The 17,097-nt window shown below is 36.3% G+C and overlaps 1 protein-coding gene across 1 annotated transcript; it reads left to right on the forward strand.

Moving 5' to 3' along the window:
* Positions 1 to 86: 86 nt before the first annotated feature.
* cnk (connector enhancer of ksr) lies at positions 87 to 16,108 on the forward strand. Its single transcript, XM_066397509.1, has 16 exons — positions 87 to 338; positions 403 to 566; positions 679 to 860; positions 916 to 1,084; positions 1,193 to 1,361; positions 1,423 to 1,690; positions 1,743 to 1,923; positions 5,105 to 5,840; positions 6,482 to 7,219; positions 7,896 to 8,110; positions 8,299 to 8,681; positions 9,106 to 9,521; positions 13,405 to 13,675; positions 13,728 to 13,985; positions 14,044 to 14,302; positions 14,437 to 16,108. The coding sequence occupies exons 1-16, from the start codon at positions 281 to 283 to the stop codon at positions 14,644 to 14,646; spliced, it is 4,677 nt and encodes a 1,558-aa protein (XP_066253606.1). The 5' UTR covers positions 87 to 280; the 3' UTR covers positions 14,647 to 16,108.
* Positions 16,109 to 17,097: the final 989 nt, after the last annotated feature.

The raw sequence follows: 17,097 nt of genomic DNA on the forward strand, positions 1-17,097 counted from the left end.
TTGTATTTTGTATGTTGTGACATTTGTGTTATTTCTTATTTCAGTTTTTATTTACAAACTTCTAGAAACAATCTAAAATTATTATTTTCTCCTTCACCTTTTCACCTTCACCTTAAAATTTAATAAACTATGAATAATTTAATCATATCGCGAAAATTGAGAATATTTATCTAAATCGATTAGTGACTAATACAGCAAAAACATGTGATAAGCTTTCAATTTAATTTTGTTAAGACTCAAATTACCAATTATTTTTGGGTTCTTCTCAATCCTTTTAAACATGGCCTATGTTAACGTGAAGGATTGGTCAGTTGAACAAGTAATGTACTGGCTGAAAGGTGAGTTTAATGAAAGATGCAAAAATCCCAATTTTGAAATGATTCCTTGTATTTGCCTCTTTAGGCCTAGATAATGTAATTATGCAATATCAAGCTGCATTTTTAAATAATGGTGTTACTGGACACCAGTTGTTGAATTTCCGAGCCGATGATCTTGACAACTTAGGAGTAAAAAAGATAGGGCATCAGGAAATTATATTAGAAGCTGTTGAACATTTAAGAAACTTTGTAAGTTGTCATTATTTTTGTCTGACTTCAAGTTTCAATGATTTTATTTTAACAAAAATGATAAAAACATCTCCTAGAGACTAGAGGTGTTTTAGTTGAACTATTATTTTAGCATTATGAACTAGATAGAGAAAACCTACAAATGTTAGCCCTTAAATTGTCTTGTGCGGCCAACTCTCTATACAAAGAACTTTTGTTAGTCGATGAGAATAGTGATTCTGTTAAAACTCAAGTAATGTCTGATGTCCATAATATTGTGGAGGCAATAAAGCCTTTGGTGCTGTGGTTAGATAGGTAAGAAATTTGTAATTTTGAAACATCTTCTATTGTTGAAAGTTGCTTGTTTTAGGTCTCCGTTTATTGGAGATAAAGATTACATAGAAAATAAAAGGAGCTTGTTGAATTTGAGTATTGACATGGCATATATACCATTAAGAGGAAAATTTTCTGAAAACCCAGTTTTGAACATTAAAAAGGATTGTGATCAACTAGCTAAAATTGCAGATTATATTATTCAAGTAAGTGTATACTTCAATGAAGTTAAATGCCTGTTTATGATGTAAATGTTTGTATTTTGTTAATATCAACACTCTGAAAACATTTACTCAAATATGACTATTTTAAAGGAAATTTGTGATCCTATGGTTCTTCAACCAGCCTCTCTAGATTTAGCCACATTAAAGAAAAAAGAACAGGATTTGGGATTTTACATTATGCCAAATTATCATCCTGTGCATCAAATTGTTGATATTAAGTATGGATCACCTGCCCATGGTAATAGAAAAATTGAAGAAGGTAATATCTATAGTTAAATTGTCTCGTTTATTAGCTTTTGGAGTATGTAATTTATTTGTAGGTGATGAGATAGTTCAAGTCAACTATCAAACTGTAGTGGGGTGGCAGGCAAAGAAAGTTATGCATTTGCTCCAAGAGGCTTCTCCTGAAATAGTGTTGACCCTAAAAAAAGGGCCCAGACACTCTAAAGTTTATGGTCAGATTTACATGAAACCTTATAGATTGCCCAGCAGGAAGAAAAGTTCTGAGAATTGGTGCAAGTGGAATGATAGCTTGCCGTCCCCAAGATTAATGCCTATTATTGATTTACCACCCATTACAATTACAAAGTAAGTACTTACAAATGCTTTAGTTTCTGTGGAACATTTCAATTTTGTTAAGGTCTGAGGATGATATTAATAATGCTGAAACAGAGTTAAGTAGTAGTGACAGTGAACCTCCCGATAGTCCTCTGGAAGGTTTCAGGATGTACCCAGTTAAGCCCAGGCCTATATTGCAGAGGAGAAATACCATCACTGGTACTACTCCTACTAATAAGAGGCCGACAACTTCTATTGAGGAGGTATGAATTATGTTAAATTTAATTTTCAAAAATAAGTTTTTGATAATATTATTTTTATTTATTTGATAGTTGAATTTTGATTTGTTTTATTTGTATTGTATAGATATTCATTTTTGGCTGATTTAGGCTTGCTATTTCGTGGGTTCTTTAAGGCTTGTTTCCATGGCAATGTGAAAAATAGTTGGATTGATCATAGGTGATTTAAAAATGATCTCTTCTTAGATACCTACTCCATATTGCTCATCACAGTCTCATTTTGGAACTTTTTAAAAGTCAATATTGTTAACAGCCGGCTTTTCCCAATTAAAACAACTATCAAATTACTTTTCTCTAATTGTATAAGGGTGACTTCAGAAATTTTCCTGAAAATTTCCAATACGTCGGAAGTACCTAGTTTTTACCAGTTTTTTAACGTTGAATATCTCGGCATTTCTAGGTTTATCTGGATATTTTAGGTTCAAGTGAGTATTGTAAGTTGTTTTATAGTGTTAATAATAATAAAATTTCGTTATTGTTAAGGCAGTCTTACAATCACTATAAGCAACTTTAAGAAAAAAAAGACCATCTTTACTGCCGGCTTATATGAATGTAAATATAGGATGTCCCAAATTCCAGAGTTATCATTAGGATCTTGGAAACCATAACAGACACAAGGTTTGTTAAGTTGTGGTAAACACGCGCAATGGATCATTTATTAAAATGCCTTTTTGGGAATTAGAAGATTCCTAGTGGTCCGGGATATCTGGAAAAAACCTAAAATTTGCAAATCCTCTCACTTTCCTCTAACTCAAAAAGATTAATTCATTTACGGTTGCAAAAAGCTCGAATAACCTTCCTTTAGAATTAAGACCCCAACCATCTGGATTGAAGTTCAGGCAGAAAGTAAAGAAGTTTCTTTTTGGCAAGGTTTTGACAAAACTTGGTTCTTCGTCTGCATTTTTGGTGTTTCGTAGTGGTTTTATATGGGATTAGTTAGTAATAATGGTTTTCAAAATACGGTTTTTTTTTATGTAAAACATATTCAACAAATAAGAAAAATCTTTACCTGGAATACTAAAAAGCACTGAATTAGATAAAATATTAGATTAAGTGGGAAAAAAGTCCAATTGAAGCGAAGAATAAGCTACACTGATAAGCGAAAGGGTCAAATACCAGAGGAAGACAACGAGTTTTATTATGTACAACAAATAGATGGGGATATGAATGAATTTTCAAGCCGAGAAATTCTATAACTTACTCATCACTAACATTTACAGAAGATTCAAAAGATGGCTCAAGTAAACATCAAGTAAAATTAGATGAATGTACGGCAATGGAAAATTACTAAAAAAAATTTACACACCAAATTGACTATTGCAAAAATCAATAGGTTGATGTATGCTTATTTATTGCTATTTTTTTTTAATGAAATGTTACGCTTGGGGGTATTAATTCCAAAAACAGAAAAATACGTACAAAATTAATTATCACAAAAATCCATAGAAACGTGTATTCTATAGCTAGAAGTTTTAATAAAATTTTCCATATGTAAGAACATCTGGTGGTATTTAGGCTCATAATTGACGCCATTTTTATTTAAGAATGTGAATGAAAACAAATGGGTTCAGTGTTTGCTATTCCAAAATCAGTAGACGGACGTGTGTTTTTCTTATGCTAAATTTTTTAAAATCAAATTTTAGAATCTGAAGAATTGATAGTACCGCAAAATTGATGCCTTTTGGCAATGGTGTAGATATTGAACATTTATTAAAGAAAAGTCACTTGGTTATGCGTTTGAATACGTGCTTCATAAGTCAATCGTGCCCACCCCCTCTTGCCCCGCGCACCCGCTGGAAGTAGCGAAAGTAGCAACTTTATTTACTTATAAGCTACGAAAATGTGAATATATGAATATAGGTCAGACACGGGTCTATCAGCCTTGCCGATGGGCCTTGATCTCACCAGATGAAAACTCTGAAGCGGACTGATTTTTTTTTGATAATTTTTACATAAGTTCTGTCAAACCGATGTAGACTGTTACGCCACTGTTTCTGGTGTCAGATCAATTTAGGGCACGTCTTATAGCGAATTCGGACATTCGCGTCAGTGCGTACAGCGACAGGGTCAATTTTTTCGACCGTCCATATTTGATTGTGAGCTTTCGACCAATGACCGATGAAGACCGGTCAAACACGCGAGGCCAAATTTGCATAGATAAAACTTCATTTTAGATACAGAACATGAAAGTTTCACTTGTTTTGTAGGATTTTGCCTGTATCTGAAAAGTTTGCTTAAATTACCGATTGGGGTACCCTAAAAACCATAAGCATATGTGTAGTAATGGGTGTTCAAATAAAAATGTTCTATAGTGCTTTTTAACTAATTTGATCAAAGTCTTTTAGGTGAAAACTTTTGTTACAAGAGCACTTTAGAGATTTTTTTTTAAACGGACCTTATGAAAGGTCAAACATCAACATTTGCAGGTGATGAAGCAAAATGCTGCCTGGGCACCCTTTCTGTTCTCACCTAATTTGGATTTCCCAACATGAACCAAAACTATAAGGACATCAAATATTTGTCAATAACGATCCAAACTTCCCTTTTAATAAGTTTAAAAGGCTAGCACTGTGTACATTTATGTTGTTTCATTAACATCCATTCACACATCGTTTAACCAGGCCACATTAAAAAAACTATTATGACAATATTAGCCTCCCATTGATAAACCGTTTCCATGACTTTAACGTTCAACAGAGACGATAAGCAATTTATTTAACTGTTTGCCGAAAGAATGTCTGTATCAATCTCAAATTTATTATATCGCTCCCTCGCATCCTGTACTTGAGATAAGAACAACAGTCCGCCGATGGAGCATGTATTCTGCATTCAATAAAGCTGGTCGGATGTCTAGTCTAACACTCGGTCAATCGGCATTAATTGGAATTAAGATATTCCCCGCTTTTGCACTATAACTTCTCATTAGTTTGTTTATCATCGAAGTGTAGATTGTATTATCTTTAGTCATAGTAGTGTTATGTGGGGTCCCGTCAGACTGCGTATCGTTTAGTACTAAAAATTTTAAAGGTGAGGTTTAAAATGGGCAAATATGGGTGTTTGTTTGTATGGGTAATAGCGGATTTGGTGAAGGTCATCTTTAAGTATTTAGCCTACATTTGGCATAAAGCGAAGTTTTTCGTTACAGTATTGGGATCTCCTGCAATCAAGAAACAACTCCAATCACACCACCAGCACCTATCATATCGACAAAAACAAATTCGATGAAGGTTCGAATTTCCTTCGTGATAAAAGTGTGAGCTGCAACGTAGGACTGGACGCTAGTCCCCGACCTACCACAGTTATAGGACTAGCACACACTCACAGCCGAAAAACGAGCTTTAAAGACAGAAACATATCGAACCATAGCAGCGTCAAGAAGAAGGTTAATTTCGAGGACAAATCAGATGCCATGAAAACAAGGGCAGAGAACAATGGGAAAATGGAGAATAAGGTGGATTTGCTGGATTTGAAGCCGCAGGGGACTAACTTGAATGAGGATAAAAGTGTTAGTGTGAACAGTTTGTCAAGTATGAGCGGGGAGAACATCAGTTTCATCGACGAGGGGAAGGATTTGACTGACAGAAGTAATATGGTGTCCGATGGTGCCTCAGCAGACTCTGACAAGCAAGTCGCTTCCTGCATAAGAGACCCGAGTCTTGCCGACATCAACGTGCATAGCATGATCAGGAAATTTGACGAAACGAACAGCAAAGTTTCGTCTCCGAAACCTCGAGTGCTGCCTCGTACGCAGATTAAGAAATCTCCGGAAGTGCCCCTGAAACCCGAAGTTAAGAAGCCTGCAGTGCCCCCCAGAAGTGTGTCCAGTAAACCCAGGGGTCGACTGGATAAGAGCCATAGCACGCCAGCCTATGATTTGACAGGTAAAATGTAGTTTTTTTCAAGTATTGTTTGAACGGAGATTTTTCTGGAATCTGAAGAAAATATTCACGATATGGCAACTTCGTCGCCTGGTAGCTGTCATTGACAGGCTACCTATTGCCATGATATTTTTAAAAGAAAATAACGGTGTCTTATTTTCATTTTCTAGTGTTGGTGAATTTTATAGAATTATTCATGAAAGTTCTGAACAAGTTGACACATCATGAACCATTCACGAGAGTTTTTTTAACGAAAAAATTACAATAACCTGCCTTTGTTTTTTCTTATGTAGAGACCCAGTTTTAGACCTCTGCACTGCAGGGAAAATTGCTTTATTATTGTTTAAAATTCAGGAACGTCTTAGACGCGTTTACAAAATATTACTCGATGAATTAAATTATTGTTTATAAATAGTTAACAGCTTTAGAACTACGTGTTATGGAAAAGTCTTAATTTATTAAAAATAACCAAAATTCTTGGTCCCTGAAGGTCCCTTCTTTGAGCTTTATTTGTGTCTTAAAAAATTGGTCACAAATCAACCCTTCATAGTGAACGAATAACTGTCTTTTCTTGCTATTCATAACTCTTAAAAGCAAATTTTCTCTTATTAAAAGTTCGTATCATCGAGCATTACCCATTTCAGGAGAAGATCCTTCAGATTTTGACTCCCCTCCTCCTCAAGTCACCCGACCTATCTTGGACAAACTACCAGACATCATTCCGAAAATACCCGAAACCATCACTGAGACATCACCCATCACCAAAGAACCATACGACTCACCTTTCAAAGAGGATTCTTCTGATTCGTCCAATCAGACAAACTATTTGGTGGAGACCAGAAATGAGAATGTGGTTATTAATGTGTCTGCCGAAGAAACATTTGAAGATAGCGTAATTGTGGTAGAAAGAAGAGAGCAACCTCCGAAACCTCCTCCGAGGAAGAGTTTCGAGCAGAAACCGGCTTATCCGGCTGACAGTCCCAAACCAATAATCCTCCCGGACACACCAAAATCCACTCAGAACATGCCGGCAATAAGAAGAACTTTTGAATTTCCAGAATCTTCAAACATGGACCCAAAAGCAATTGGCAGTACTCATAGTATTAGGTCTACGGACTCCAACGATTATTTAGTCCCAGTACAAATAAAACAGACCTTCGAGGGCCACAACAAAGGAAAGTTTGATCCTAAAACAACTCCGAACGCTTTGACTGTAGGCAAAATGGATGGTAGCGAAATGGAATCTGGGGTTATAAAAGGAAGCATGAGCTATGATTTTCATAAGAGTTCTGCTGAAGTGAAGGTCTCTCCTACGAATAGTATAGTGAAGACGATGATGAATAAAGGAAAATCGGCTAGAAAAAAGAACAATCTAGTCGCAAGTAAGTAGCTTTTATTGTCTGTCATTTCATGAGTTTGCTGAGTTACAGAGGCCGAAAGTGTGGACAAAATGGTAAAACTGTTGAAATTCGGTAGAGGACATGCCACAAAGATATGCATTAAAATTGTAGATTAGAAACGATGGCTGTTTGGTATTTTTGGGAAATAATCTGCATATGAAGAAGTAACTTACAGTAATGGCTAACATTTAAAGTGTCCCTGTCAATTGTGGAGGCGTTTTAGATATAGTCCAATATATTCTTAATTGGCGGGTCAAAAGACTATTTTTCGACGGATTTTCAATTTTTCTTTCATTTTAATGTGTGTCGTTAATTAGCAGAGATTTTGCGTGTTCGTATGTGTTCAACCACGATTCGTATGATCGATGACCTTTGGACCCGTCATTTAAGACCAGATTTGGCTCTAGCTGCCTTTTCTTCAACCGTTGGCTGAGCTTTAGCTTCAATTCTCAAAACGCTTCATCTGCCAGTCGTTAACCGATCCTCGGTATATTAAAATTCATAAATCTAGGGTTTATATTTTCTTAGTTGTTAAGCCGTTTCCAGATTTCTAAGTACATACATATTTGTTATAGTTTTAAATCTTTTGGTCTATTAAATTTCTATTAAGATAATTCCATTCTGCTGGGTCTTCTTTAACTTCCAGTTTCATGTTTAGAGCGAAGAAAGGTCACCGTGAACGATTTATCTCCCGCCGAAATTCAGGGATTTTTGTATCAGAGGTTGAGGAACCGACATACACAAAATGTCCATTGGGAAAAGAGGTGGTTTGTGCTGTTGGGAAATTGCCTCTACGGGTACAAAAACAAGGAGGATCCGAGAGCGGCTTGTTTGATATTTTTGCACGATTTCACAGTTGCGGTTGCCAGTGAGGTAAGATCGCAATACAAAATCTTAAAAGGAACGTAGATTATACCAAGGAAGTTATGAGTTCAAGAAGTATAACGTCAATTTAGTGACAAAATAACTGGATGCATGCATTATCCTCAAGAAACACTTCACTCCTAAAATTGAACAACCGTCCTTCAAACATTTATGAAAACTCCCTACACCCATTTCAGGTGAAATCTCGTTCCAACGCCTTCAAAGTTTACCACACAGGCACAGTATTCTATTTCTCGGCTGAAGATCTGGATACACTTCAGAACTGGCTGGATCTGATTCGTCCGGCGTGCTTACAATTCGATCCGGCCAAAATCCAGGACGGAAAGCCGTACTCGGAGTCCGACGATTCCGACACGGACAGACCGAAAGTCTCCTCATCTGAAAAATCTGATTCCTTAAAAAAGTTCGGATCTTTGAAGAAATTCGGGTTGAAAAAGTCGCCCGATGTGGGTCAATCGGGCAGCACCAGTTTGGACAGGAAGTGGTTTTTTAATAAGTCCAGCGGCAGCTCCTCGAAGAGCAATGTACCGGTGCCAACTGCGCAGTTTAGGTCGTACAGGTAAGGAGGATATGATCACTTTTTTTCAGTTTTTTTATTAAATCGCTCGGCCGTGCCATTTCAGAATTATAAGCATAAAAAGAAGAGATAAAATTTCAGTTTTCCCCAAATATTGAGGAAAATATTGGCACGCCGTTGGTTTAAAAAGTACCCTTATTAAGCTTTAATTTGCACAACTCTGCCCTAATTTTACCACCCTCGTATCTCGTTAAGGCAACTGAGGTCCCAATGTCGAGACTCGTAAAGCGAGCACCCTGTACACCTAAAATCTTATAACTGGAAGATTCCACAATTTTCGTAGAGCATGCAAACATTAACACAAAGAAACAACATAGATAGTTGAATAATGTTATTCGTTATGGAATGAGGTACTTTGGCATTCTCTTAAAAAATGTATTTAAAAATGGCGAAATTTATATTAAAGGAAAATACGAAACGAGCCGACTCATGCAAGCGTGCGCACCGGCAACTTCACCTCCCACGTGCCCATGTTCGGCCCTACCAATCTGACTCAAATCCAGAACAGCAGCGTACCCAATCTGTCAATGGATCAGCCAGTGCGTGTTCCAACCGGCGCCGAAATCCCAAAAAACAAGTTCAAACCTGGCAATTACGTCCACGCCAGCAATCCAAGTTTGGCCAGTAACGTGATCATTAGCGAGTTTACACCTACCAACGGCAAATCGAATAGAGAGCGCCATGGAAACGATGCTCCAAGCGGGTTGGTTACTCTGGAGGAGCTAATGATCCGGGAGTTCGAAGAGAGCCGGAAAAATCCGCATTTCGAGTTCGATCAGGTGCAGATCGACTTGAATATGATAAAGCCGGATGTGGTTTATGGTAAGCTGATAAACGAATTTAATTCCTAACAGTGATGTCAAGTTTATTAGATTTTGAGATTCCATTTTAAAGTTGATTGAAACTCTGTTAATATTAATAACATAAGGTCTCTTGGTTGTCCTTAATGAAATAAAGGATTACTTGGATAGATGGGGATAGTAGGTGTTAAAAGCTATAGAGGTATCACCAGGGCCAGTGGAAACGTAGGGATTGTGCAAGTGGGAGAAGGACCGCATAAGTTTTAAAGTGCTCCCGACAAAGAACAACGAAGTGCGTTGCGAAGCTAGCGGTTGAAGTGGGCGGAGTCAGTCCCGATCCAGTTGTCAGATCTCTCACCGTTTTAGAATTTTTACTGATATAAGTTCTTGTGATGGATTAAATTAGTTTCGAATTTTTACTTATTTATAAATTATTGTACTTCTCCCCATTATAGCACAGCTTAGGTACGTCATTGGTGAATGTGATGATCTGAATTCGCTTATATTTATTTATGATATTTTGATGGGTCCAAGACTGAGCCGACTACACTGGTTGTAAACTCGAGGTCGACTGATAAACGGAACGGAATGATTCGTTTATCGTTTAAAACGATATCGGAAAGTAAATAAATTGACCAGTGCAGGTAAAGCATGTGAGGAATTTCGATTTTAAAGTGCAGAGTTATTGGGTTTTCATTTTTCTTCCATTTATTTACATTGATGCTTTTTGTTCTGATATTGGCAGCGAAATCGATACTAATTTAAAAATTGAAGTAGATACGCTGGCCGAACTGACTCCGCCCACTTCGTTGGTCTTTGTCGGAGGCATATTGAAACTTATGCGGTCCTTCTCTCACTTGAACAATCCCTATGTTTCCGCTTGAACTGGTGATATTTGTATAAATTCTATATTATATTATCGGATGTACTGGTGCAATTGCGGTACAACTAAAGGTACGATTCTATAATATTCAATATATCTTTATAATTTTGTTCTTTACTTTTGTTTTTATTTGTTTTTTAATTGTTTAAAACGGTTTATTTTGTTTTAAACGTGTTTAATACACCTGTTAAAAGGTCGTTTTAATTATTACAGAATATATAGATAAATATATAGATATTTAGAAAAGGTATGGATTAGTGTTAATTAAAAAAATTGTATTAGGTTGTTCGGAAAGTAATTTCGTTTTTTCCCGACAGAGGATTTAATGGTATTTTTTTGCACTTAACCTCACACTTAAGCCATATAATTTTTATATGCTTTGAGAGCTCATATAACAAGGCTTGTGTGTGAAACATTTCAATTAATTCTACGCAGTAGTTTTTGGTTGGTGCCCTTTTAAATATGGAGAGCGATAAGCAGCATTTTCGACATATCCTACTGTTTTACTACAGAAAGGGTAAAAATGCTGTTCAAGCCAGAAAGAAATTGACCGATGTGTATGGAGAAGGTGTGTTGACAGTACGCCAGTGTCAGAACTGGTTCTCTAAATTTCGATCTGGCAATTTTGATGTCGAAGATGCACCACGTTCGGGAAGGCCGGTTGAAGCTGATAAAGACGCCATAAAGGCATTAGTTGATGCGAACCGTCGAATAACAACACGTGAGATCGGATTGAAGTTAAATTTATCGAATTCAACAGTTTATGACCACTTGAAAGGCCTGGGATTATCCTCGAAGCTCGATATATGGGTTCCCCATGTTCTCACAGAGAGAAATCTGTGTCGCCGCATTGACGTCTGCGATTCGCTTCTCAAACGTGACAAAAATGATCCGTTTTTGAAGCGCATCATTACTGGGGACGAAAAATGGGTTGTATACAACAACGTCAAACGCAAGAGGTCATGGAGCAAAAAAGATGAATCGACTCAAACCATTTCCAAAGCCGATATTCACCAAAAAAAGGTGATGCTGTCTGTTTGGTGGGATTTTAAAGGAATCGTTTTTTTTGAGCTTTTACCGGATAACACAACGATTAATTCGGAAGTCTACTGCCAGCAGCTGGACAAACTGAAGGATGCACTTCAACAGAAAAGACCCGAACTAATCAACAGAAAAGGTGTAGTGTTTCACCAAGACAACGCGAGACCTCACACAAGTTTGGTCACTCGCCAAAAGCTTTTACAGCTTGAATGGGACACAATGCCACACCCACCATATTCTCCAGACCTGGCACCATCGGATTATTATTTGTTCCGGTCACTCCAAAATTTTTTAGACGGTAAAACTTTCATCTCAAATGATGAGGTCAAAAACCACCTCGATCAGTTTTTTGCCAGCAAAGACAAAAAATTTTATGAGCGTGGAATTATGCTACTACCAGAAAGATGGCAAAAGGTGTTGGACCAGAACGGCCAATATATAATTTAATAAAGCATTTGTTTATTATACGAAAACTGTCATTCATTTTCACATAAAAAAACGAAATTACTTTCCGAACAACCTGATACATCAACTATGAACCTTCTATTGATGTGTTGTGGCAACAGTGACAACATGCAGAAAACAAATCGGGTATCCCCCGAACTTGGCCCGGGAATAGACCACTACTTCGTTTCGCTTATTGTGGTCAAGTCTGTGGGGAGGGGATTCGCTTGCAGCCTAATACAGAATGTCCGAAGTTTTAGGATTACGACTTCAAGAATGGTTAGAAAAGCACACTGTGAGGCGGGTTACTAATGTAAGCACAGGCTTCATTTCTGAGTTTTAATTCCGAACTCTAAAGCGTCTTAAACTAAATTTTACGCACCGAATCCTCTTATGAAGTGTCGCAAGAATAAAAATCAAATACCTGTTGGAAAGGAAATGAGGATTCTCGTGGGATGGAACATCCAATTATAGACCAAAGTACCTCTTGATATTCTTTCGTATCTGTCGCCGTTTCGTCATAAATGTGATTCTTTAAATTTATTGCCCTTGAGCGGCTTGCATTAGAGCTGTGAACATCAATAATAGATATTTCACAGCTATCATAAATATCATAGATATTGAAATACTTTGAAAATTCGGAAATAATGAAAATGTTTAACGTTATCACCCTGTAAAACGGTCACGAAAAAAATGGCTAGAACTTTTGTTGATAAGAGCTAATTCAACTTCAAAGGTCTTGTTCTGAGCGTTCTTAAAGTCCTGACAATTAAATCTGGCAGATTCTGTATAATCAATAAAGGATCCCAGTAATGTTTCCTTCAGGGTAAATAGCACCTATCCCTGTGTCCTCAGAATATGTTTTTTATAAAAACGAAGTGTTTTTTTAATATGCCGTTTTAGATTTTATTTTGAACTGCTTAAAACAGTTTTAACAATAGTTTAAATAATTTTAAACATAACAACCCTCGAATCCAGAGATAAGAAAACTTACTGGCTATGTCTCAGAAACTGTAAATGGTAGCTCGAGATATTTCAATATGAATTTTTCGTTTTAAAGGCTTTAAAATGTTGCTTAAATCAGCAGTTCCCAGAAGGTCCCAAAAATTGTAGTCTGTAACAACTATATAGACTTTTTTTGGAAAGTTCAAGCAGTCTCAAAAACAAGACCCATCTCTGAACTTTAAAACAAGTGTTTGAAATCCCTAAAATTCTTCATACTAAAACCTGAGTCTTACCAATTGTGTTAACATCAGTAGCGTGCCCATAGCGATTAGTTAAGTGAATAAAGACGTTTGAGGCATTTTTCTGGCGTCGATCTTAAGAGTTAATGCAAACGCAGTGAAAAAAGAGCTATGAAGAAAAAATATTAAAAATCTAAAATTTTAAGGCCCCGCAACTCGGCAACTAATCCTATACGTTTGTAATGTGATTTCTGAGTCACCCTATGATTTCTCTATCGATTGCCCATCACCAGAATTTTCGTCGCAAACAATGGTAAATTTGCTATTATTCTAATTTTCTCTTTTCTCTACAGGAGAAGTGCCTATAAGACCGAAACAAGTCTCAAGTGGTGATTGTAACCGTGAAGCTTTTCTTCCTCCTCGGTTAACTCGGTCCTCATCCCAATCTGAGAAACACGAGACTACTAGTTCATGTTTCGGCAAGCGCTTGGGGTCCTTAAAGAGAAGTCAAAAACCTGAAAGTGGCGAATCAAAAATGGGTACATATCCCAAAGCAGTTAAAGCTCTTGAAAGTAAGTCGAATAGGAGTTTACCAAGGACGTTGAAAATACAGGAATCGTCTAGGTAAGATAACTCAGAGTGTCCTTGTATGTGTTTTTCATCCCTGAACAATTAGGGAATGTGAAGAGTACACCTTGTCCAACATGCATTACTCGTCAGATAGAAATTTGGTTTCAAACTTCGGCAAGAAATCTTACGAATTGGTTTACTGCCCGGAAACAGTGAACGAAATCCAATTCGCCCAAAATCGAATGCTGGACGAGGCTTCGAGGCAATTCGGAAAAGTCAAAAGGCAAACTAGTTTTGGCTCATCTGAAAAAAAGTCTTCCAGGTCTCTGCCGGGGTTTACCAGTAGAGTCGGCGATTCTTCGCGGTATGTAAATGAGGCATTTCGCAGCTAAATTATTCCTAATCTCCTTATGCATTTTTAGGAGTAAACTAAAGTCTGCGATGCAGTACGCCCCTGTATCTTTACCAATAAGCTCGGACAGCAAATCAACTCCTCGCTTGGCTTTCGAGTTAAATTTGGATGAGAAACAGTCTAAAACCTCTAGCAAACTCACGAAAATTTTCAACGTAAAATCGGAGAAGAAAGAAAAAACATTCTTGGGTTCGCCGAAATTACACAGGGCCATCTTCAGAAAACAGCATTCAGGGTCGGAGGTCGGATGCATCTCTCCTATGTCACAGGTGAGCGTTTAATATTTTTCTTCATTTTCTCTCTTCTTACTTTTCTCGCTTTTTTCATTTTATCTCCGAAAGTTTCTAGCTGAAATTTTCAGTAGATTGTTGATAATTTTAATCCGATTTTCTTGTCTTTTTAGCCTGTTTGCCTTTCTCCAAACGCGGCCTCTTTGGAGTATTCCGTTCAATCCCGAGTTCAACAGTCGCCGGTTCAGATCAGCCCGCATGTTGATTATCCCGGGTTGGAATACCCGCCTGTATTTGAGCCTGAAACTTACTCTTTGGCCGACCCTCATTCTCTACTAAGGAACAAACACAAAAAAGAAGACAATACACATTTAAATGACTGAAAAAAAATCTTGGTCATAAATATTCCGAAACTTTAATATTTCCGCATCAATTTAATGCCAGTGACTCGCAAACAAAAATGATAACCTTAAGTCGAATTGTTGAATCATGGCTTAAGCTTTATTCACCTGATTCCGACTCTCGTAAATTCATTATGTTACTAAGCCGTGATTGAACAACTGAATATTTGGATAAATACAAGTTGTCGGAGAAATGGTCAAGCGGCCATAACTGTTGTGTTTAAGGGTGCTTTGGAGCTTATTACACTGCATTTATTTTAATTTATTCTGATTTTTGTTCCTTGATCGAGGACTTTTTACGTAATTTTTATCAATACGAATTACATTCCTCTTATGTTAAGCATTATATTAGGTAACCTAAACTAATGATAATTGCCGGTAATGTTTTATTGTTTAGCTGATTTCCCCATATACTTTTTTGTTGGCTATGGGGTATCAAGTTTGTGATACAGAGATTTTGATATTGGATCTTGAAGACTAAATGTTATGTTTTCCCATAATTTGCTACATTATAAACTCAATGATCATAATGTACTACTAAAAATAAGGAAATTTTGCCTATACAGGGTGCCCGTTTTACGAGCCCTACCATTGACATATCGATTATCTTAAGAGACACGAAAGCGGTTAAGTTGGGAAAAAGTTATGCAACTTAAAGCTCAATAAAACTACGTTTTCAATTCGACGGTATTGCCAATATCAATATTCATCAAAGCTGAAATTTGGTTTTTCCATTTTGTGCTTATTAATTAGAAATGGCACATTATAAAACATTCATCCTAGGCCTTTTTGGAATACTTTTTAACAGTGTTGACGGTCTTCTTCTAGTGCGTCAAGTTTCTCGGATATAAAGTGCAACTTCAGTTTTTCTTATAGTCTCCATACTCGATTGTTATATACTTGGATAAATCTCTTTTTCTAAGTTCACCGATATGGCACGTGTCATAGTTTCCATATGAGTTAAAATAAAAAATTTCTTTTTCCCGTAATAGTGCTATGGATGCACAAAATCTAAAAATATTTCACTATCTAATTTTTGATAATTTCAATAAAAGGTTCTTAAGAATGTTTCGCTTATAGTTATTTTAAATTGTGCCGTTTCTAAATTACAAGTAAAGAAACGGAATAACAAAATTCGAATTTTTTACGAATATTGAGAAGTATTGGCAACACTGCCGATTTCAAAACGTATTCTCATTAAGCTTTTATTTGAAAAATTTTGCCCTAGTTTAACCTACCTTATGGCTTTTAAGATAGCCGAGATCCGAATAGTGGGATCCATACAATTGCCACCCTGTATATTTCAGTATTACGTTACATTACTACTTAAGTTCCATATAGATATTATTTATGTCATTTTATTTAAAGTATATATTATTTTTATAGCATTTTTATATAATGTATTGTGATAGTGCCAATAATAAAACCTCAAATATTTTTTGGACTCCTGGCGTTAATAATTACCCTAATCCATAACTGGTCACCTGTATTAACTGAAGCTTCCACATAAATCTTTACAATTTTTCATGATTTGGCTAAAAATTTTCCGCGAAAGAGTGGTGTACGCCTTTCAAGATTCATTTTTTTTTATTCGAGTAACAAGATTTGACGTCAAATTTTTTATGATTTAGCTGAAAATTTTCAATGGAGAAACCAGTGGCGTACATGACAATTTTATTCAAAAAAATTAAGTTAAAATTAAGGTGTTCCGATTTCAATGAGATTTGGTTCCGCAGTAGGCGTACGGTACAGTATTGATATCCCATAGTTAAATCTTGAATCAGAGAACTTTGATTTTTTGGTCCGAAAAATACCATGGACTATACATCATGAAAATTTTTGACTCAACAAATCGAAGTTCTCCCGTTCAAAATTTAACTGCGGGATATTAGTGCTGTACCGTACACTTACTGCGGAACCAAATCTCATTAAAATCGGAGCACCTTATTTTTCGCTTAATTTTTTTGCGTGAAATTGGCATGTACGCCACTGGTTCCTTTACGAAAAATTTTCATTCAAATCATGAAGTTTGACGTCAAAACTTCAGTTACTCGAATTTAAAAAATATTTAATTTTGAAAGGCGTGCACTCCAGCACTTAATAGTTCATACGATCGAATACATCAACATCGAAAGATGCTCTGAAAACTGTGAAGAATAAAGTATGTTAGGAGAAGAATTAGTAAAAGAGATTAGTTCTACTTTTATCTTTTTAGTCAAATAAAATTATAATGAACATAGTGAAGATCTATCTTCAAGTTTGCAGTAATATAAACAAGTTATATACGGTCGCTATGGTGGCGCCATCTTTTATTCAGTAACTTCTTTATGAATATGTATAACAGATAAAACAAGAAAACTGTATAAAAGATATAAATAAATACAGTTGTCTTCAATATTGCAGAAGATTTCTCCTTGAAATGTTTGTTTATAT

Source organism: Euwallacea similis, chromosome 15 (genome assembly GCF_039881205.1).
Source record: "Euwallacea similis isolate ESF13 chromosome 15, ESF131.1, whole genome shotgun sequence".
Lineage (NCBI taxonomy): Eukaryota > Metazoa > Arthropoda > Insecta > Coleoptera > Curculionidae > Euwallacea > Euwallacea similis.